Source organism: Pyxicephalus adspersus, chromosome 2, assembly GCF_032062135.1.
Source record: "Pyxicephalus adspersus chromosome 2, UCB_Pads_2.0, whole genome shotgun sequence".
Classification (NCBI taxonomy): Eukaryota; Metazoa; Chordata; class Amphibia; order Anura; family Pyxicephalidae; genus Pyxicephalus; species Pyxicephalus adspersus.
This window is the reverse complement of record NC_092859.1, coordinates 113,266,350-113,290,874: the sequence shown is the minus strand read 5'-3', so window position 1 is coordinate 113,290,874 and position 24,525 is coordinate 113,266,350. Positions and strand designations below refer to the sequence as shown.

The 24,525-nt window shown below is 36.5% G+C and overlaps 2 protein-coding genes across 2 annotated transcripts in view; both read left to right on the top strand.

Moving 5' to 3' along the window:
• The first annotated feature begins 1,282 nt into the window (after positions 1-1,282).
• On the top strand, positions 1,283-18,444 carry LOC140324215 (uncharacterized). Its single transcript, XM_072401896.1, has 8 exons — positions 1,283-1,489; positions 2,251-2,574; positions 4,262-4,588; positions 9,136-9,219; positions 12,396-12,420; positions 14,620-14,660; positions 15,238-15,275; positions 16,533-18,444. The coding sequence occupies exons 1-8, from the start codon at positions 1,375-1,377 to the stop codon at positions 16,638-16,640; spliced, it is 1,062 nt and encodes a 353-aa protein (XP_072257997.1). The 5' UTR covers positions 1,283-1,374; the 3' UTR covers positions 16,641-18,444.
• TSPAN33 (tetraspanin 33) overlaps positions 16,580-24,525 on the top strand; it is a 28,321-nt gene continuing 20,375 nt past the window's right edge. The window contains exon 1 of the mRNA XM_072401899.1: positions 16,580-16,671. Within this exon, the coding sequence (XP_072258000.1) occupies positions 16,663-16,671 (9 nt within the window). The 5' untranslated portion in view covers positions 16,580-16,662. The remainder of the gene's footprint in view (positions 16,672-24,525) is intronic.

Genomic DNA, 24,525 nt, shown 5'->3' with positions numbered 1-24,525 from the left:
TTTGTGTGAAAATATTAAAAATAGACCCTATTGTATCTATAAGAAAAAAAAATCAAAAGTATTATCAGATTGTCAATAAAATGTGCTTCATTAGACCTACATTATGTTTACAAAACTCCCCACTAAAGTTTTAGTACAGCTGTACCATATTTTGAACCCTAAGTGGCCAAATCACTTTTTCTATTTTTTTACATTCACATTACAAAATTGAAAGTTCTTTAAAAACCTTAATAAATTTAGTTTTGGAAATTCAGATTTAGTCTATTAGAATTATTTTTCTGGGTACAGTGGATTGACAGTGGATGTGCCAAAGAAAGCTGGTACTGGTTTATTCAGAGATGACAGCCTTCTACATTTTAATTTACATTATAAAGGGTAGCACAGCTATCTGGATCACTTCTACTGACTACAGAGAAACTATTGAACAATTTTATAACAATGTAAATCTATTTGATGTAATGCATGTGTTTTGCTTTTGTGGGCTAAAATAAATCTCAGTTTTCAATTGGATTCTAAAACAATGTAACCAATTTCTAACATTTTCTAGCTTTTAAGTAAAAAAGTAGGTACATTTCTAAACAAAATGTGTGAAAGTACTACAGAGAGGTTGCCATCAAAATTTTTATATGATGGCCTATTATCTGTAGTCATACCCTGTTTTCAAAGAATTAAATGTAAGAAAGTTATTCATGAGTTATGGAAAATATGCTTTCTGTTTTCCTGTTTGCAAGTAAAAAGGAAATTACACCTTAAAACCACAAAACTGAATGCAAACAAATAAAATAAAGTATTTCTAAATGTGAATGTTGTAGAGAGAACACATTACACACATTCAGTAGTAAATAAGAATTAAACTAAAATATTTAGTGAAGTGTATGTAAAATTTAAATTTTCATACACAATCTTCACTTAAAGTAAACGTATAAAAGAGATAGAGACAGTTGGATACTTTTTTTATCTAACAGAGAATACTTAATATAGCCTGAGATCAAGAAAAAAATGATGAGTAGTTGATCAATAATAATAGGTATAAAAGAGTCAGGTAATACAGCTGCTAAAAACCTATACAGCAGTTTGCTTATATTTTTACATATTTATATTAGATGTGGTCTTGTGTAGCCCCATGTTTTATTCATTTGTATTGACAAAAATAAAAACATATCCCATAAGCACGTTAAAGGCTTTACATTCAGCTTTTCTGCTATTCATTTTTGTATATTTTTTGTATGTCTATGGTTTATTTATTCGTGATACAAATTTATTGTGATCTAGGATTACATTGCAGTAGGCTTTCCACTAAATGAGAGACGCAACTTGACCACCCAATAGTCTCTCTGAATTTAGGCCAGAGGTGGGTCTATCTGTGAAGTCAAAATGCCACATTGCATGACCTCAGTTTCATTACTGTGCTTTGGTTTTGTTGGTGATAAACTGAAGATGAACTATTATTTCCCAACTCTCTGTCTTATGGCAATGACTTTCTATGTAGGTAAGTGTGCATTTATTTATTTTATAGTGTTTATGATGATTATTACTATCATTACCCCTAGAGAATGTTTTATCCTGCAGATCAATATACGGTAAACATTATAACATCTCTTTAATATCTTCTGTTTGGAAAATGCAGAATGGGTTATCTTGGAAGACATAATTTGCAAATGTGTTCAAAATTAGATTACTCTCTCTCTTTCTAAAATGATATTTAGTGTTTTGTATGGCTCTGGATCACATGTTCCTTATAAATGTTAAGGTTAAGAAACATATGGTAAGCCTTTTAGAACAGTATAATTTTTTCTAACTTTTAGATTGCTAACGACGTTGAAATAGCCATTCCATTTCTACACCTTCTTGTACTATTTTGAATAATTCAGAATGAACAACAACAAACACAATACTTTAAGTTGTAGTAATGTGCATTTTATAGAATATTGATTTTCACTTATTCTGAATATTGATTTTCACTTAATCACTGATCACTGATTTTTCACTGACTGATTTTTCACTGTCACAAATGGGTAATTCCATCCCTAATTTCTCCACTAATATATTTATGATAATGGTATATAAGAAGCACTTTCTAGTGCTGTAGGATGGGGGGGGAGCACCAAGCCCCAAAACTAAAAATCTGATTGTACTATACTTTAACACGTTATGGGTAAATAATACTATCCTATTACAACATTGTCTAATGAGTTACTAAGGTCTGTTTTTACATTGTGAGCACATTTTTATTCTCTTTTATATTGCTAGGTACTTCCAGAGAAGATTCCCACCAAAAGTCTTTAGAAGTCACTGTAACAAAACCTAGCCGTGTTATACTGAACTGCTCTCTAGATCTTCCAAAACTTCAGCGGTATTCATTTTACTGGAATATTTCCAATAAAACAGGATATCACACAGAGAAATTATTTGTTTTACATGGCACTCCAACACAAGAAAATAATTCAAAATTTTCAATGGTGATTGAAGAAGCTAAAATAGGTGATGAAGGAGTTTACAAATGTTCTCTCGATAAAACTCTACCACCACCTTCAAAGACATATTATGGTCCTTTAATTCAGCTCATTGTTCAAGGTAAAGTAATTTATGGCACATATAAATAGCTGTCTTACTTTCTAGTGTAAACTGTTGTTTGATATTCTGTTTGGAATTTCATGGGCACTAAGATCATACAGCTATCTCAATATTATTTTAACTCATCTGTAATAGTTAGTGAGACTTCTCAAATATTGTAATAAGGTAATCTTATATCAGGTAATCTCCACCCAATAAAGTCAGTTACCGAGTCACAAAGTTTTATTAAATGTGTGGACTTTCCTTATGCTCCCAGATAGTGTCTGGGCAAGCAATTTATAGTCAAGCCAACTGCTAAAATGTTCTCTTAAAGGAAACCGTTTAAAGGAGGAATATGTAGGTTGCCATTGCTGGCCTCTGCTTCCAGAAGTGCTTACTGTGTGGCTGTCATGCTGATGTTTAGGTTCCAAGACTTTCAATCTATGGGTATAAGGAATGCTTATTTTTCTTTGCTCTGCAAAACAGAATGACATCACTGTCAATCTTGTCCATAGCAAATAATACCAGTCACTTTTATGTTTTATTAAATTGTATTGCTGGTGGTACTTTAGGTAAGAGAGTTAATTATTCTAATAGACTGAATCTAAATTTCCAAGCCTCAGTTTATTAAGGTATTTAACAAACTTTCAGGGTTTTAATGTGTGTGTGAAAAAAAGGAAAATGATCTGGCCATTTATAGGGCCAGACAGAGCATGGGAGATAGAATATTCCTGTTCCCAGCTAAGCATGTTAATGTTAGCTTGAGCATTCTTTACACATAAAGTTCTTGGGCACTTTAAGATTTGTGGCTTCATTGTGTGAAAACTTGTACTGACCCAAATGAAACATTCACTGAAAATGCCTAAATCCTACCACACTAACTACATTGTACGTTCAGGTGAGATGTTCTGGCTAGCATTAGCATTGGGGAAATCATATTACATGTGGCTCAATGTAATGACATTTAGGACAGAAGACAATGCGGCTGTAATCGCTTAGTCCTGCCTACTGCTTTCAGGATTGATAAATGATGATTTGACATAGACAGGGAGGGTAAAGGAGGTTTCCCCTGTTGCTGTTTACATTTTACCAGTATACCTGACACAAGCTATAAAGCTCCCAGATCATTTCTACAGCCCATAAACAGTGAGGATGTCCAAGTCACCATCCAGAAAGGACAGCAGGTATAAGGTAACAAATATCCAATTCCTAATATCCCCTATGAATAATGGCATAGGAAGTGCTCCTGGTGGGCCAGGCAAACATCACATTGAGTACAGTCTGTACCCTATACCTTATTGTGGGGGGGGGGGGGGGGGGGGGCAGAGTAGATATTAGAGGTTCAAGAAGGATTTCCTGTGATAGCAATAACAGAGAAAAACAAAACAATTAAAAATGTATAGCACACACATGTACACAAACAACAACTCTACAGCACAATGTAAATTGTAACTAAAATAAGCAGCTAAAAAAGGGTTTTAAAGTGTTACCTATTGAAACCTAAATCTTTTATTTATTTGCCTATTTTTTCTAATTTACAGAAATGTTTAGAACTTTCCCTTTAGCTCACAAGAAGGGAAAAGAACATTGCATTTCTGCACACTGCCCAAAATGTTCTTTGGAAAAAAATGAAATCTTTTGCAGCCATCACATCATTTTTAGGTTTAGATATGCTTTAATATTGTTGTCTTTCTATGATTTTGTTTAGCTCCTCCGAAGATGCATGCTCATTTTGTTCAGAATGGTGAAGATGAAGTTATTGTAGTGTGCAATTTGCTTGAATTCTATCCAGAAAGAATTACAGCAAAGTTGTCCATGACTTGTGAAGAAAGTCTAAAGATAAAAGAAAACTCTACCCTTGAAAGAAATGCAGATGGATCTGTTAATGTCACCTACATGTTCTGGATGAATATTTCCCACTGTTCCAATAATCCATCAGTGACATGTGAGGCAGATCATGTAACTGGAAAGGTCAAACATACAATAAGTCTCATATCAGGTTACTGGAAAAATCATCCTACAGTTCCAAGCACAGGTAAATTTTTGTAACGTACCCATATTTTTTTCACTGTAACTATATTTTAAATATCTAATTTAGTCAATGTACACTGCAGGAAATTTGCATGCGGCTACGGCACAGATCTGAGGCAACGACCATGTGGCCAAAAGTGATTATTATATTGGTAATGGGTGAACCACACCGCAGTCTCTCAAAGCTGCATGCAGCCATGTGCAAGATAAAGGTCTCAACCTCATGTATTTACTTAAATTGACGAGGTTGGGGCCACAGATGAGCTGTGGCAAAATGCTGTGGCTCACTGCGATTTGAAAAAGGTCTTAGTGGGATGCCGGACAAGTTTTTTGTCAATGCCCCAAACCTGTAATCTATGGTCCTTAATATTTGTCAGGGCAGTTGAGGTGTGTTATCATTCAATTTCTTGCACATCAGTGTATGTTGCATTAAGATAACTCATTCATTATGAATAGACTGCCAACACAACATATCATGGGTTTGAAAATCAGACAAGATCTTTTTTTAAATTCAGTGCACTATGATTGACAAGCTTTTTATAGTATGTTGGGATGCTCTTGTGTGTCAGGCATTGTGAAAGGTATCCAATGGTGCATATTTCTCAAGATACCCATGAACTGATAATAAAATACCCATCCACCAAGTTGTAAAGAGGGAAGATGATTTCTATGCCATTTGGGTTAAAATACTACCAGTCTAGCAGCCCTGCAAAAGGGATGACATTATCCATCAAAAATGAACTCCTAGTAACTTTAATGCGTTTCTGACACTTTATTAAGTTGGAATTAAATTGGAATCTCAACACATCAGCTAAAAGTTTGGGCTGCAGTTATCTTTTTTTGTATATGGTGGATCTGTTGGGAATTTTCAGCAAAAAGGACAAAAAAGTGTGGGTAGGAGAAAAATAGGGAGTAGCATAGATCAAAAATATGCTTGTCATCAGGTTCAGGTCCTTGACCTTTGTGTGCTTTCCACTATTTAAAGTAATTTACTTGATTTTATATATACTTTGCTTGTTATGGGCAGGATTTAGAAATTTAAAATTTCTTAAAATCTTTATTTTGCAGAATTTTAGAAAAAAAAATATTTAGTGCCCCATTTCTGCAATTCTGCAATTCTCATATCAATATTCCACAGCTACGATGTATTATGTTAAAGATATGCTATTAAACATCATATTTTGTGCCAACAATGGTACGATACTTGTGCAAAGTTCCAATGCTTATCCTTAATTTCTGTTTATCATTTTATCTTGCTTTTCAATTCTGTGTTTCCTCTTTGCTTCCATATTGTCAAAGTTGCAAGTGCATTTAGAATTAAAAGTAAAATTCTTTGCATATTAAGGAAAGAATTTTTATTTTAATTTTAATAAGTAATATATTATTATGGAGAAACACGACTCTTCTAAAACATCAATCTGTAATACTGTATGTTGATAAATCATGTTCTTTCATTCATAGAGCAGAAGGCGCTCTCAGTATCAGGCTGGAAGCCCCACAAAATCTTATTTTATTTGTTTAGCTCTAAAAATAGAAGTGTATTGTGACTGCTTTTCTTTCCTCATTGTCCTAGTCGGTTTAAGGGAATTAATATCTCAACTAAAAGAAAAGAACAGGCTGCTAAAACTGACTCCTTTCTAACAAAATTAGTTGCCTGGCAAACATTCTGATAACCATGAGGTTAAATTATTTCTAACTAGATGCAAATGTACAGCCAGAAAAGTCAAAACTCCTGATGTGCATACTTGTTCCAGGTCACTAAGTTTTTGAAAGCCATGAAATCAGCATGACGGCTGAGTAACTGCCATTTTTAGGGGTAAAGTTGAGCATTAACTGCCTACATATTTCTCTCATTTATTTAAGGCATGCCCATGCAAGTTGTGTCCATTTTTATACTTATCAAGGCAATGCCCCTGATTCATCATTGAAATCCGCGATCGCTGGGAGCGCGAACGTACGCGCGGCCAGCGATCGCGGATACTTTCAATGCAAGATCGCCAGTAAAAAGCTGTCGGATAAGCGCGGCTCCGTGCGCGAGCTTTTTCAGTTGTTGAATAGCGCGATCGCGCACGATTCCAGATCGCTAATACGAATGCGCGACCGATAATCCGATTTTGCTTGATGAATCAGGGGCAATATCTAGCCCTGGAATATATTGCACCATTTAGCTCCTTGCATTTAACTTTGCTTTGTAAGGGGGTTGTGGGTTCCACAGCAGTTAAACTTGGCTCAAAATGTATTTTTTGTACCAAGCTTGGTGTAGTGTCGGCTAGAGATGATACTAATTTTGTTCATCTGTGTAAGACTTCTAGCCAACTACATAGTAAGTTGTTTCCATACCAAGCAGAAAGACTAATACTAATCATAACAAGAACAAAACTGCACAATTAGTGTTTTGTTTTTAAACTAATAGTTTCATCTGTTAAACATTATTATATAATAAACATTTGTTACCATAAAAAAGTGATAAATGATAATGTGGATGCTTTATCAGGATTTTAGATTGTTCACAAAACTGTAAAGTATCATTGTGCAAAGTACAATTCATTTAATTTGGGCCATCCAGTTATTTGCACAAAAAAAAAAAAAAATACTTTTGAATTTTTTTGCAGGCGATTTAGTTTCCTTTGCAGTCTGAATTTTCACCACATGCACTAAGCTAAGTGAACTTTTCCCTGCAGAGTAATATTAATTATTATTACACAGTATTTATATAGCGCCGACATATTACGCAGCGCTGTACAAAGTCCATAGTGATGTCACTAGCTGTCCCTTAAAGGGGTTTAAAATCTAATGTCCCTACCATAGTCATATGTCATTAATACAGTGTATGTCAATTTAGAGGGGGAAGCCAATTAACCTAACCGTATGTTTGTATGTTAACCTAACCGTATGTATGTTTTGGGAATGTAGGAGGAAACCAGAGTACACGGGGAGAACCTGCAAATTTCATGCAGATAGTGTTCTGGCCTGTGAATTGAATTGAACCTAAACCCTAAGTAAATTTAGCCCTATTTACCCCTTATGTACAACTTCACAGGATTAGAGCAATTTGTGACTTATCTGCCTACTGCTCATGCTCATGTGTATCTACCTGTTGTATATATGCCTACAATAGAACCTGCTTGTCCCTGGGGAAGTTACCTATTTATCAGTAGGGTCCTGCATTATTGTACCTGTCACTCGGATATCTGGCTGTCACAAGGGTACCTGATACTGCCTACTAGTGCATTACGTTTCTTTCTGATATCAGTGTACTTTTTAAATTTGTACATGTCGCTAAAACAGGCCTGAATTAATATTATCTGTATATCCTTGATTTTTGTTTGGTATTGGTAATATCTGCAAAAAACTAGTAATGTTTCTTTATTCTTGATATCTGAATGTCATTGGTAATATTTGCCTGTCATTGGTAATACCTGCATGTGGCTGATATCTGTTCTTGACAATGTTTGCCCATCAATTGAGCTATCTTAATGCCTTTAATCTGCTTGATGTTGAAAATATCTCCATGCCAGTGATATCTGCTTGTTGGTAATAATTGGAAATTGCTCGTCATTGGTAATATCTGCATGTCATTAGCATTTGTCTATTATTGTCTATGATAAATGCCATATCATTGGTAGGTTGCCAATGCAGCACATCTTATTCCCTTATCCTTACTTGCCTGCAATCTTTGTCCGCTGTAAGTGCAGTCCCTAATCTCTGTTAGCTGTGTGTTTCCAGACTCCCTCAGAAAAAGAACTGTAGAAAGTAGAAGAGAAATGAAGGGGGGAACCACAAAATCTGGGACTTATTATAGGAGAAACTGGAAAGCCAAGACACAGTTTAGAGTAGAGTGCCACTATAAAGTTCAGACATACTATAGAAAAAATTAGAAAGCTGTGACACATTGAAGGGCACCATATTATTATAGTACTGGCTACAGTTGGCCACACTACTACTCCCAACCCTGTATCCTGCAAGGACCCAAGCCAAGTTGTGTCAATCCCCTAATGCATGTGTCTGCTTTCTACAAAAAGAAATTGATGACTACAAGCTGTAGGCCACATATTGCTCTCCTAGCCTACACTGGCAGTGACCAGTTTACCTGCAAAAATTGTATGTTATGAAGCACAAACACAGTATGTTCATTTATAGTATACAATATATATAGTATAAAGTACAAAACAACTATATATTGACATTAATGGAATAAATTCTCAAATAAAGTCTCAAACAATCATTGTACTGTAGGAAGAATGAGATCTACGTCCCAGGCAAGGTGCTGTTTTAGTGATGCACAGACAGTTATAATTTTTAGCCTTCGCTAGCAGTGTCTGCTCCTAACCACTTCCTTGATTCAGCTAACAGCAACAAGTTGCTAACAACTCATGCCTTCAGTATATATTGATGGCAGTCTACAAAGTAATGGCTATTTATTACTAGACCTTGTTTTTTCTTATAAATATTGTTGCAGCAGAGTACCATACAACAGAATGATGCTAAAACACCATCAGATTTTAATTTTCTTGGTAACAACCTCTTTGTTAATGTTCTACAAACCAATAGATCCTGACCAAAGTCTGCAACTGCTGTACATAACCGGTGGAACCCTGTTATCCCTGCTACTGCTTTTATTTTTATACATAACTGGTAAGATAACTTTTTATATCTAAGTTTGCAATAAACATTGTAATAAAATGAAGGGGGGGGGGGGGTTCATCAGAAATTCCCGGTATACCTGGAATCATTCGCTGGCTTCTACTGGGCACTCTGCAGAGATAAAGCTCGAGGCAGAGCTTTTGGTTTTGCTTCTTTCTTTCATGGTGTCTCTTGCTCTCAGACTTGTAGATACCACGTTATGATGATAAGACGATATGATTTTATTTGTTATCATACAGACTAATGGTATGGGTTTTTGAATTGCTAATACCAACACCTATGAGTTTAGATTTATGGAAATATTAGTTCCAATTTTCGCAGTTTGTCAGACCAGTAATGTTCTGATTTTATTCCTGCATTCAAATTACTGTGAAAGCATAGTAAAGGCAATGCAGTCAACACCTAACTAATGCACCACCTGATCTGAAATGCCTGTATATAAAATCTTAAGTCAGGGAATTTAGGTGAAGAGGTGTCTCGGAAAAGGTATTTCCAACAGTTTATCCAAATATTCAACACACCAGTATCATCCTAAAGCAGAATATCTGGTATTTATAAGATGCACAATATGTATAGAATAAAGCCCTCTACTCCAGATCACCTATCCAAATCACTGATTACTAACCTGGGCTTAGTCAATGATTTCCGCTCAAAATCTGCAAAAAGCACCAGTAAGAAAAATATATTATACAACGAAAGCCATCAACTCATCTTAATCTTGTATGTTATTCCGTTATGATTTCCAGTTTCATCAATACTTTTGTGCTTAAAACAGTTTCATCATTTAGCCCATGCAGAGTCAATACATTATGCCCCACAATGGAGCACTGCATCTCATTGTGTTAAGCGGCAGATCTGATATACAGAGCATGTGGTCATAATGTGCCCCAAAACCATTATTTTCACTGTCACCACTCACATATCTGCCTTACTATATTTCAAAGGAATTATGGGACATTTCTCTTACTGAGGTACACAAAAAAACAAGAAATAATAAGGCTCACCCTTTGTATTAAACTGCATATATTTAATGCATGTGGCTACAATTCATGGTCTTTTCGGAATGTATTAATTTATAGTCACCACATATAGTGATATAGAGAGCAGGGACTACAAGATTAACCACCCATATTCATGATACACCATGTAAGGGATCATGGGATTTGGACTTTTTCTATAGTAAGGAAGATCACATGGCAGCTGCTCTGCTATCCTCAGTGTTCAGCCAAAAATAGGGAAACTAAACTTATTTTTGTATAAAAGGATACAACAAAAAGATGATTTTTGGGGGGCTTTATATATTCAATGTGCTTTAGAGTATGGTATACAGTGTGACAGGCAAATTATACAGTCTTACAATAGCAAGCTTGTTGAGCACCCCTTCCTTAATCTGCATTAGAATCATGCAGTAAGGAGGGGTCATTGTTTCTTCAAATCTAGACAAGTGCTCCTATTTCTGAGAAATTCTCACCTTATTCATTCTCCTTCTTTAAACAATCCTATTACTGGAAACTAAGACATTATTTGTCATTCTTCAGTATCGGTCTCAAAAAATCCCCTAAGGAAGGGGAAACGCGGCGGGATGTAGGAGACAAAAGGACAATATTTTTTTGAAAAACGTTCTCAGACATAGGAGCACTAGATTTGAAGAAAAATAGACCTCTTCTTACTGCATGATTCTAATGCAGATTAAGGAAGGGGTTCTCAACAAGCTTGCTATTGTAAAACTGAATAATTTAAACTGTCACACTATCTTCTATACTCTAAAGCACATTGAATAATATATACCCCCCCCCCCCCAAAAAAAAAAAACTCTTTTTGTTGTAACCTTTTATACAAAAATAAATTTTGTTTCTGCATATCTAGGGCTTGGCTATAGTATCATTATCACACAATTACCCTATACACAACATGCTTTAGAAGCATAAATAGGGAAAACCATAAAAAGACCCTACACAGAATGAATACATAAACTTTCCAAGTATGAAAAAGTATATTGCTCATATATGATTGCAGGCTTGCTGCTCTATGAACTCCTAATGTGAGAACTATAACTATGGATCTCCTTGAACATATGAATTTAGAGAGTTTTATTGCATATCTACTGTATATATGGAGAAGAAGTTTAAAAAAAAAAGTTGATGCTCATCCTGAAGTTCAGCTTTTAGGTTTGGATTTTTAACTGGGGACACCTTGTTTAGTGACAACAGTCTGAAAAGAGATTTGTCTCCCTTTTGAAAACACTTCTGCTCACCTGCAGTATTAAAGGGTCAGGGAGCAAAGAAAGAATTCTTAAATTCAATATATATGGGAAAACTGTTGGATTCTAGCCATTTCCTACTTTTTTAAACTGGGAAAAAGTTTTGACGTTAAATATACTTTGAACATAGTTCAGGTGGGATGAGAAAGGTAGAGAGAGAAGAGTCTGAAGAGTCCTGAACACACTGGAATGGAACATATTTTATGGCCAGGCCGAGCAAGGGGAAATATTAAATACCAGATGATGACCCAACAGCAGCTTTTTATTAACATAGATATTTATAAAACAAAACATAAAAACATAACAGCAAAATAACATACATGTATAGCATAACAAACATGCGCCATTCCTCCCACTCCCATCCTTAGAATTCAGCCAATTCCATCAGATACCAAGCTGCAATTGTATTACCCAAAAATGTACTGTAGACTGGCTAGATATGCATACATGTATTTAGCAAAACAATTAAATTACAATTTTCCAAGTGAGTATCAGATTCAGATTTGAGATTCTGTAAGAAACTAAAATTTAATAATCACATTGGATGACATTATGAATTTATGACTGTCCTTACTAGTCACGCAACTAGAATTGCACCTAGAATTGCAGGACAATTGCGTCCTCTAGTGGTATAGTTGTACTATTACAGCACCTGTAAAAATGTAAATGGTTTAGTGGCTAAGCTAGTAAACTGTTTCTAAATTATCCAATATTGGTTTACCTATACCTATAAAATAACCATTCAGTCCTTTGGAATTAATCCACAAAGAGCACAAACCCACATCAAGCAAGTTCAAAGAAAAAATTCCAATGATTGCAGTATGTACACTCTGCACAATGCACTGGCTTGGTTTTTCCTGTCAGTGTCTATACATGGATTGTTAAATATTTTGTTTTTTCTTAACAGGTAAGAAATGTTCCCTGAGCAAAAGGTATGTATTAATTCATCTGAGCACTGGCAACACCATGCAGAAATTTTCAATAGCACAGTACAAAAAACAATGCCATATAGTGCAGTAACTATATTATCTGTTACTTTAAAGCATACTTATATGCATTTAAAGAAATAAATCACTCCTATAATTAATTAACAGTAATGTGAAATATAATTATAGAATGAAGGAACACTTGATTGAATAAAGCACCCTTTATTTTGGAGCAAAGTGGGTTACCAAATGGAGTGGGATGTGAGTTCACATTATTATCCTACCTGATTTGACTAAGAATGCAATCTAATTGTTTTTTTGGTTCCTGCACTTTGTAGAGGATACTTTAGCTCCTTGCACTACCTAAATGGCCCATTCACACTCAGGTGTGCTCTGTTTGAGGAACCAAATCATATAAACGGGATGCCAAAACACTTCAACCATCATCAGCAATGAAGAACATGATATTTGTGTTGTGGCGAGTTGTAGAGTAGCCTAGGTATGCTGGTGGTTACTATATATGTGAAGGCACATAAAACAGATCAATCCTGCAATAAATAGATTTTTGGTGAAAATTATCTACTGTTACTTGAATGCAGAAACATGAATTAGGGTGTATTGACATCTAAACCAGTATTCTGGTCTAGAAATGTGACCCCCCCCCCCCCCATAAATTTAGGGTCTGCATTTTATTTTTTAAGATTGCATTTCGAAGTAGTAACAGTATTCTGTCCCATAAACTGTTAACTGCATAGGCCAGTGTCAGAATAAAAGGCTCACCTCCAGGGAAACAGACAAATACATTGATTTTTTAAACAAATGATTAAATTTTATACTGGTATATTTATTATGATAGGTAGTTTGTGCAATGCCTGGGTGCACTGTGATCAAACAATAAACAACTAGCTATAATAGTTGAGGCATTTGCAGGACTTCAAAAACTAAAATGCTCTTTCTGTGAGAACGCTTTACTATTTTTGAGTCTTCCACCCTTTCCTGTCCTTGTCCCCCTCCCCCACCCTTAAGTGGTACCCATATGAGGTATTAACTTTTACCTTCTACATATTATTTTTAGCTTGAATAGATTTTGACTTTTTATTGAAAAAAAATTTCTGCACATTAGACAATGCTTTTATTAATGTTTCTTTCCTGTTGTCATTTCTTTTTATGCTTATTTTGATGCCAAATTTTGTATTGTGTTATTGCTGCTCTCATAAATAACTGTATAAATGTCATTGCAGTCTTATTGAGGCTTTGTTAAAAAAATTTTTGAATTGGGCTAAAGAGAATTTTTTTGTATTTGTTGTTACCGTATACAAGAAGTTTTATTTTGTAAAAGTGCATAATATTTATTATTTCTTTTTATATGTGTTCTGGTTAACAACACAACTACTGTAATTTACTTCTAAACATTTTCAATAACATTTTTGAAATACAAAAGCTAAAATGCCAAAAAAAAGGTTCCTCATGACACCCAAAAGTTTTTGCATTTTTGGCTTTTTTGATAAAGTCTTACATCCGCCTTCCCTCAAACCCCATGTATATATAGAGTGGGGTTACCTGCCAAATGAAATTTAATTTTTTCCCATCCACTCCCAATAGTTGCATAGCCCTGATAGACAGCAAAGTGATCTGACTTTTCTGCTGCAGTTTTGTGACGCATCCAGGTGACCTACCCATTCCCAGACTGTGATTGGACAGTGAAAGAACAGCAGCTCACCTATCTGTTCAAATTGTTGTCTTCTGCTTGTCAGCACATGTGCATAAAGCAGAGCCTAGTTAGTACCTAGTGCTGCCCTTCTCTCCTTACATTAGAGGGATTGCATCTAACCTAATTCAGGTACTGGTATTTTTTAATGAATTTAAATACATTTATAACATATGCCTGGAATATTAGCCTGATAAAATTACACAGTTTCCGGCATAACTAACCATGAAATACTTTTCCACAAATAACATTTGTACTCAGTTTGTTTGCACGGTGGCTCGGAGATTAGCACTGAACCAGATCACTGTATGGAGTTTGCAGGTTCTCTCCATTTTTGCATGGGTTTACTCCGCTTTACTCCCACATTACAAAAACATGCAGTTAGGCTAATTGGCTTCTCTTCAAAGTAAGGGGCAACTAGCTCTACATAATATGTCTGTGCTATATAAATACTGTGTAATTATAATTCATTATTTTTTTCTTCTTTTCTTCCCCAGATCACACTCTTCAGTAAGGCAAGCACAGATTACCAATGCAGGTAAATAAAAGTCAGAATCATCCCCTGTCCATTCATTATATATAACTGCACACAAATCCTGATTTTAATCTAAGTATATACTGAATGTCAAACAAGAGTCTTCTCTTTCAGAGAGTGCTAAAGCTTAAAAAAACATTCAATATTAAAAGTTTTCCTTCTTTCCTATCTTAAAATTGACTGCAGCTTCTTTTCACATGATTCTATGCTGGACAGAGGGTGGTGCCATGAAACATGTAGTGATTGGTCAGGTTTTCACAAGCTCCAGGCTTTCTGGCCATTAAATAGGGTTATTGGCGACCTATGAACTTTAAAGAGTTGTGTGTCATGATCATCTGAAACAATAAGTATGCAGACAATGTTGAATGAATGATTTCAAATGAAGCACCGTAATGCTTAGCCAAAATCTTCCAAACAATGTGTTGATAACATTGCATGTTTATATTTATTACTCAATAGCACAACCTACAAAAAAATTATTAAAAATGATTAGTTTTTTTTATATTTGTTGACTTAATGTTTCTTTACAACTTTTTGAAGTTCAAGTTTAAACAGATAATGTGTGTGTTTGTTTTCTCAGGAGCTTCAGCAGAATCTGCACCTTCAAGAACCAAAGAGGTAAAATTTCTAGAAAAACCGGACTGTGTAATAGCTGCTTGTGTGAGAGTAACATAATAGTATTTACAGATATTATGTTACAGAGTAACCAAGAGTCCCAACAATACTGAATGCAGTGTGACTACAACTATACAACAAACAAGCATAAACTGTATGGGAAGTTTAGGTACCTGCACATACTTTCTATGCTGGAATCATTCTATAGTATTTCCTATTAAAAATTTTGTTGGTCATATAAATCAGAGGTCCCCAACCCGGTCTGACAGGTGGGCTGCGACTCTGGGGTCAGGATAGGGACCCCACTGGGGGGGCGCACCGGCTAGAGTCTCCCGCAGGTTGTGTCTCTGGACTGAGCCTTTCGATTGGAGAGTGGGTGTGTTCTGGCATCATGACGTCACTCTGGGGGAAAGTTTCTTCCCCTATGAGTGGCACATGACTCCCCGTATGCATGGCCTGGAGTCCATGAATTTAGTAGTCCGCTACCTGCAAAACACTGGGGACCACTGAAATAAATGACATTTTTAAAGAATCCTTCCTTGCAATCAACGTATCTCTCCCTGTGTAACTAGAGGCATTTACCTTCGCTGTCACTGTAATAGCCACCCTCACCATATCATGGTCTCTGTGCGCCCCTAATAAAGAGTGCACAATACCCAGCTGGTAATACCTAACTGGCCAAAAACGTAAGTATATAATATATATAATCACTCTCCTGAACTGTTTGGAGAATCCTCATTTGTATTACATTCTAAATATACCCGTTAATTTTATGAGCTGAGCTCATTGAAAGCATGTTCCTGTAGAATGTGACTACACTCTTACAACACTTTTCATATTCTCCCCTGTAGCCACTATTCCAAATTCCTCGCACTGTCATGCCACCCAACAATCCAACTCTGACTCAACTAATATTTTCAGAGGGATCAGTCCTTGGCATGCCCTGCTCTGTGACAGCTACCAAAATGCATTTAGGGAATTGGAATTCATGAATGAATGTGCAACTGCACAGAGAGGTGCTTTTGCAGGGATGCAGAAATTATGCAGTATGCACCACAGCAAGTTGTTAACCACAGCCATAGAATGCAGTATGTGAAAAAAATATAGTATATAGGGGACTCAGAGTACTGAAGCCACTGGATTAACATCTGCCAACTAACATTTTTAGAAGGAGAAGCCAGTAATAGCTATTGCATAGTAAAAGGAATATGCTTTTTTAAAATCTAGCTGTGACAGTGCATTTGTTTTTCTTTGTTGCAGGATGATGTTGTCTACATAATGCCAAAGTTCAAAAAAGCAAAGACAAGGCAAAATAACAGCAAGGAGTCTGACACTGAATATATGGCTGTGAAGGTTCTGCGGACATAGCCTATCATGGATACCAAACTGAATGAAAAATGTACTGTAAAATTTACATACTAATTGATAAGATTGGTAATATAGGGGTCTATGTAATTTATAATGCATTGAATCTAACATTTTCTGAAACATTCCGTCATGGTCACTTTTCCAGTTCAATGTGAGTCAAAGGCAGGAACTGATTCTTCACAAAAGAATACTTCGATGTCGATGTGAGATTCCTTGCGTGTGTTTTTATCAAAGCCTGGTTGTGCAGTTTTATGAGTTATTACAATATGCTTCCAGTACAGGTGAATAATGGGGATATACAGGATAACCCCATTATTCACCAGCACAAAAACAAGGGTTTCAAAAAAACAAGTTGTTTTCACTGTGAGGACATGTTTTTTTTGCCATTTAATAATTTTGACTTGCCAACATTTTGGGATAATTGCAAAAGTCCTAAACATGCTATTTGTCCCAAAAGAGGGTCCGAGAGATTGGTGGGGACATGTTTAAAAAGAAACCATTTATTCTTTAAATGTGTAGTTTTTTTCCTAAATCAAAATCAAAATATGGCCTTTAAATCACTTTTTTAAAGCCACCTGCCAACTTTTTAAATTAATTGTAAAGCATGGAAATTTTCAACGAAAATGATCTGTAAGACTGTATCTCTCCTTTATTTTGATTCTCCTGGAGAATTAAACTAAAAATTTACTTATTTATCACACCCAGACTAAAACGGGATAGTTTCAGGGTTTCATGAAAGAAATCAAACATGTATTACATTTTTAGCAAATGCTTTCTGGATCTAATAATACGCATTAAATTATTCTTTGCAAGGTCAGCTTAAACAATGCTGGAGGGTTTAAGGCCTTTCTGACGTGTACTGTCCTTTTAAAAAATGTTTTTTGTTTTTTCAAAGCAAGCGCCTAATTTTACATTGTTAATATTTATGTTTAATTTAGAATATAAAAATGTGACAAGCAATAGCACATATATGTTATTTGTATGTGAAAATACAATACAATACGTGATGTCACCTTTTCTAGGTGGCTTAGGTGTTAGATAGGGGCAAGGTAAGTTTCATTCTAATTTTTTTTTCTTTTTATGTGCATTTTTACACCTACCATGAGTTGGTGATTTAGGGAATGGGCCCAGAGACTCTACGTGGAAGGTTTTTTTTTAATACATTAAGCCAGTTTAATGTTTATTTTATGCCCACATTACTGAAGAGAAACAGTTACTTAAATGATCTTTTAGATATTTAAGAGATTATATAAGCTGCCAATGCTGAACTCATATATATAAAAAATCAAAAACAGAAATCCCTGCACTAATAAAAAATAATGTGGAAGCAGCTACCCATCAAAATCTCTGTGTAAGCTCTGACACTGTCTGTGCTGTATGCCTCTCCTTTCCTCCGTATGGTTCTGATCCTGTAACTTATGCACCGTAGTCCTTTCCGTAGTAGCCCTAACCGTGCCACAGATCCCCCAGGTTACCAGTTGCTGCACATAAGAATATCTCTTCCACCAGCTCTGTACATAGAATGTAAGCCTGGTGTAAAACACTGAGCTCTCACGCTTTTACCCTTATGCATCTCCAAAGCAAGAAAAACAATTGGAGGTGCAAAAATAATGCGGATCATTTTACTATTAAAAACAAGGTAAATTATAAAGAATGCTGATCTTTTGGTTTCAGTTACATGCCTGGTACATGCATTAATTTGTGAAAAGTTGTGCTGAAATTGGCTGAACATCTGAGCATACAGCTAAATATCCATATCAATAAAAAAATCCATATCAATAAAAATATCCATACTGCAGAAAAATATCTTTTTTTTGTACAAATACTTACCATACTGATAATTATGACAAAAAGATGACCAAACCAAAAGGGCCCTTTCAGGCCTGTGATGTAAAACTGCACAGTGTTCTGCTCCTGGGCCCAAAGCAAACAGCTATTGTGTGCCCATAAGAAGCAAACCACACTGGGAGGGTTCTGTTTGCATGCAGCTGCAGTTATAGCAGAGTTCAGCACAGTGCCCAAAAGCGTAATATCTTTTTTAACTATGAAGATGTTGCTTGAAGATTTGCACTGTTGCTGCAGTTTTGTGCAAGTCTTCATGCAATAACTGAGCAGTCAAAAGCAGCATGTCGCTTTTGGGAACTACACTGCATACAGCCACTTGCAAAAAATGGGTCACTTTGCGGCAGAATACTGCATCTCACTATAGTTCTGAAATGGTCCTCAGCCATATAAACATTCAAAACAAAATAATATAAACTCAGACACACTCCATAAATATACACATATTACATTTATTGCAAAATTATTAAGATGAAAGATTTTGCATCACCCTGCAACAATTGGTCTCCTTCATTTTGAATGTACAGATTGCGGTAGAACTATTTGTTAAATAATGTTTTGTGTATGTTTGTGATATTATAAGGCCCCTGTGCATTCTGAGGACACACCATTACAAACACTCAGTTGCTTTCTAATGGTAAACTCTTCAAAGCCATATTATCCTTCAATTAGAAACTCCCACTCTGTTGACTTGTAGTTCCTATTGATAATTATTCCATTATGTAAATGCAGTATGTTTTAGTGGTATTTCAAAATGTATCCCCCATCCAGAAAAGTCTAGGCTCCAAGCATTCTGGATGAAAAATTCTGTTTTTATTATTATTATATTATTATTATAGTATTATTACTAATAACAAACAGTATTTATATAGCGCCAACATATTATGCTGTGCTGTACATTAAATAGGGGTTGCAAATGACAGACAGATACAGACAGTTACACAGGAGGAGGTGAGGACCCTGCCCAGAAGAGCTTACAATCTAAGAGATCTCTGCTAATAAATGTGTTAATTTATGGAAAGCACAGAGTAATCCTTTAAAGAATCTATGCACTTCAAGAAGCTAAGCAGTAAACTAAGGAAAGCAGCATGCATGGATGTCATTATTTTTGGCTGGTTTATGTGTGTTCTCTTGATATTCAGCTTCTTCTTTTATTTTCATCGGCAGGTTTTGAGCTTTCAGAGTAAACCCAGAACAACCTTTGTCTCTGGGACCTAAAGCTGCCCTATTAGATGCATGTTTCCAGCATGGCTCAAAGATCGGTCACTTTCTTTTCTTTATAATAGGGAACTCAGACTAAGCTGTGACTGGATTGTAAATTATGTTCAGATAAAAGGTTCACTCCAGTGCTTTTCCAAGGGCCTTACCATCCAACCAGAGAAGCGCCTCTTCAAAGCAGGCCAACCCCACTATTCATTATTACCAAATCACCATCTATTTCTTTTTAAAAGGCAAAGCTCAGCAAAGTGGCAGCTAGCCAAAAAGATTTTCATGTTTTACTGCTGTATTATTTCAAAATAAACCAGCAAAGTTTTGGGGTCATACAAAGATGGATATGATTATTTTAGGCCCAGTTAACTCAAGGACATTAAAATAGCAAAAAAACAAAACAAAAGGAAAACATGTTATAATGTAAAAATATAACTAAAATAATAAAAAAGAAACAATAGTCCATATCTGTATGTGCAACCTTGAATAAACAAAAATTATTGATATGTATCCCTCACTACTCCTGGTGTGATTCCACAACCAACTAGACTGGAACCCACCACATCAAAACAACCACCTGTAAGTCAAAAATAACTTCCTAATGTTCTCTCCATTAAATCATACTTGCTTCTCTCTATGGTTTTGAACTCTGTATAGATAGATATCTCATTGGCAAGTCAGTATGTTCTTACCAGCAAATTAATATCTAACACTCAGAGGCTCGAGAGTGGCTACCAACAGTTTCTATAGATGTTTTCTGGGCTTTATCAAGCTACAATAGGGTCAGTTTTCTAGCAATTATGCATTGCACAGGAACTGAAGGGTTAAAGGGAGTGAAAACACATCATTTGTTTGTACTTCTTCCTAACAAACCCTTCCAAAATGCTTTTTAATCACCTTGATGCTAGTAAGGATTCAATTCAAGTCTATGAAACCAGTTGAGCAGATGAACAATGAAGAACTTATGTATGGAGTGTGTGAGAAACGATTGAAAACCACTAAATACCACACCACCTGCTATCTGTCTGCAAAAGAGGCCATTTCAATCAATCTAATTCTTTTCAATCATAATAGGAAGATCTAGGGGCTCATTGACACTTTTTAAGCAGCAAAATGCTAGGGAGCCACTTTCATAGAGGTCGAAAAACCAAGTCAGGGGGAAATTTAGATTAGCACCTTCCGAAATTTTACATTGCTAAAGTCAGTTCCTGTGTCCACACATAAAATGAAAAAATTGTATCTATTTAAAAAATGTGGTTTAATGGTGACATTTTTGTTGCTTGATGTGCTCCTACAGACTTATACAACTTGTTTGCAGGTGGAAAACTTGACCTGAAGGTTCAAGTCAGATTCAGTAGCTATGAAATATTTCCAGCACAATTCCTTAAAGTCAAATTCTTGAAATGCTTACCTGACATGTTTCTCTGTTAATGGGGTGTGACTATCGGATGTTAGTTCTCTTCTATTGCATTTCATTTCTGTCATTATTTTATTAGAAATAGGTGAGAAGAGAACAGAGTGTGTGAAATGGAGTAACTTGCAGTAAACAAGTTTACCAGTATATTTGATCTGGATAAACTGAAAGCTGTAACTCCCAGTACACATTGTGAAATACCACTTACATTTACCGATGTAAAGCCCTCTACAAATCGAGCCAAGCAAGACCTGTGCCATCTCAGCTTCTCTCTCCTTTCAGGTGTGGACAGAAAAGTGTGCGGCCATCATTTTTCTTCTGTCTTCCAGGTTCCTCTCATGTCACCCAAACTCGCACTGCGTAGATACAATACCTGCAAATTTAAGATAAAAAGTGCCCTCACTACGTATGCATGAGATTAAGCACTTTTTGTTTACATTATGGGAAATAACACATGCCCAGTCTTGGGCATGCACAGAAGGAGCCACCAAAAGCCTCCTGGGATATGTGATGCAAGTATCCCAGGAGGCTGCGGGTTTCTTCTCGTCTTTACAGCTGCAGAGGTAAAGATAGAGGAGAGGGGACCTCCCTATAAAAATGGGCTGTTAATAAAAGAAAAAGAAAAATATTTTCTCCATTATATATAAAATATAATGTAAAAAATGATGGGTCTGCTTTAATAAAATTGTTCAAATGTAAACCAGAGCACAATCTCATGCATGCACTTCGCTGTTTACATTTAGAAGCCCTGTTGGTAGACACAGTCACCTAATCTTGCTCATGTGCCGTGTGGCATTGGGCAACTTCATCAGAAAGCAGAAATAAAAAAGATGGCGGGATGTGGCAATAGGGAGATGGATAGAAGACAAAAGTCAAGACAGCATGAGATTCATTGGATTTGGTAAGTATATTGATTGAAGGTCCTTAGCATAAAAAGGTAAGTGAAGAAAAAAATAATAATTTTCCACTTTAAATATTGGTAACCAGTCAGGGGTTTATTGCAGAAAAGGACAGGCATGGTCCCTTATGCAATAAGTATTCTTTTTGTCAGGACTGAATGAACTCCTGCACGTCTGCACAGAACTTACGTCATCCTGGTCCAGTTATGTTGATGGCTGAACGGCCCTTTAAATATATTATTTAGACAATATTATTTATTTTATGGTTGAGTGATAGGTTTCCATGAAGTGTATATTGATGTTGGCTAAAAAAAAAACTTTTAGTGTACATCCAGCTTTTCTGCATCCATAAATATCACTCAGTCACACCTTAAACAAAGGTCACCTAGTATTATAATGCTTATACAATGTCAGTAGGGTGAAGCCTCAGTGCACTTCTATAGCAGACCTGTACCATGGATGAGAACTCGATGGAGGATAATGAAATGCCAGCTTTGTGTTCTGTCTACTACCCACTGCCTTCAGCATTAGATAAGATCATAGGCAGATCTGACATTTGAAAATAGTCTGATGATGGAAAGTTCAGCCAGAACATGTCTTTGTTACCATAAAAAGCATACAAAATCTTCCGTATTATACAGAATCTTTACAATTGAAAGACATATGGGACGTAGAAGAGATTCAAGGAATTCAGAGCCATTTAGTTACTACGGTATGTATACGAATGATATGTTATCAAGACTTCTTGATAGTGAACTCCAGGGTGATGTAAAAAGCAGCATTACAACTGAACTCCAGGAAAAGTAAATACCGTCATTTATATTCTCACTTGAATCTTGGTGTTCTTTGTGCATTTCTTGCAGATATTAACATTGCTATTGTGCAGGAGTTTCCTGGTATAAGGACCAGTCACTGCTCTTCTATCTCCTTGTTCCGGGTGCCCGGTCTTGTATACGCCCCCTGTAGTTTTTGTCCATGTGCCCTGTAGTAGGTGGTCCCCCTGCCACAGCTATATACTGAATAATGATGATATCACTGCTATTTTACAACCACGTACTGTGTTTGCCAAGGCATTTCTGGTACACTTTATTTTTACCAATATCAACAGAACAGGAATTGAAGGAAATCTCCCTAAAGGAGCCCAAGATATCTGTACACTTGAGAGGGGTTCTAATCCTTTCCAATTCTATCCAAAACTACAAAAAATCTTTACCTACTTAGGATTTATAGTACACAGGCCATGGTGTGATCAGGGGAATAACTACAAACCATGGGGCTCCCCATCAAAACTTGGATGAGACCCCCACTTCCCCCGACCCCCTCATTAGGTCATATAAAAAATATGCGGCCAGCGTAACTGTCCATCCCCCATGCAGGGTCATGCAGTGGTGGTGGAATAAAGGTATATGATTTGCCCCAACGATGGGTCTCACTCTGTCATGTAGAAGGGTCTTTGGAGCAGCAAATATTGGGGGGGGATTGGTAGGGTCTTCTGGCAGAGGGAGGGTAAAAGTCACAGCCCCATCCCCACTGATTGCAGGTGCTGCTCTCCCAGTCCACCCAAGTTTACCATGTCTGATATATGGGAAATTCTTCTTGTTACAGATTAGCCCGGTTGGGATTACTAGATTATTATTATTATTGGTATTATTTCAATGTTATCTGACATGGAAACCTCTCTGGATAGAACTGTCAGTCCTACAAACCAATGAGAGTGAAGTGCTACCTTCTGTCATCATATGGTGTCACAACAATCCTCAGCCAGTCCCTGCAACAATTTGTCAGTCTCTGCAATCCTCTGCCAGTTCACCCCATCCCTGCCAGTCCCAGTAATTCATTGGTCACCTTCTGCAATTCTTAGGAATCCTCTATCGGATCTATCTCTTTTTTTGCCACTCCCCGCAATCCTCTGCCAGGTCTTCCAAACTTCTACCAGTCATAGCAATCCTCTGCCAGTCCCTGTAATCATTTTAGGTCCCAGCAACCCTCTGCCATTCCTATCACTCATTTGTCAGTCCTTCCAATCCTTAGAAAGTCCCTGCAATGATTTGTCAGTCCCTGCAATCCTTTGCCAGTCCCTGTAATTATTTTTCTGGTCTCAGCAATCCTCTGCCAATCCTAGCAAATCATTTCTCAGTCCTTACAGTCCTCTATTAGAATCCTCTATTAGTCCCTCCATTCCTCTGCCAGTTCCTGCAGTCATCTGTCTGTCTCAGCAATCCTCTGCCAGTCCCTCCTATCATCTGCCAGTCTCTCTTATGCTTTGCCAGTCCCTCCTATCCTCTGCCAGTCCCTACTATCCTCTGCCAGTCACTCTTATCCTCTGGCAGTCCCTTCAATCCTCTGCCAGGTCCTCCTATCCTCTGTGAGTCCCTCTTCTCCCCTGCCAGTCTCTCCTATTCTCTGCCACTCCCTTCAATCCTCTGCCAGTCCCTTCTATGCCCTGCCAGTCCCTCTTATCCTCTGTCAGTCCCTCCAATCCTCTGCCAGTCCCTCTTATCCTCTGTCAGTCCCTCTTATC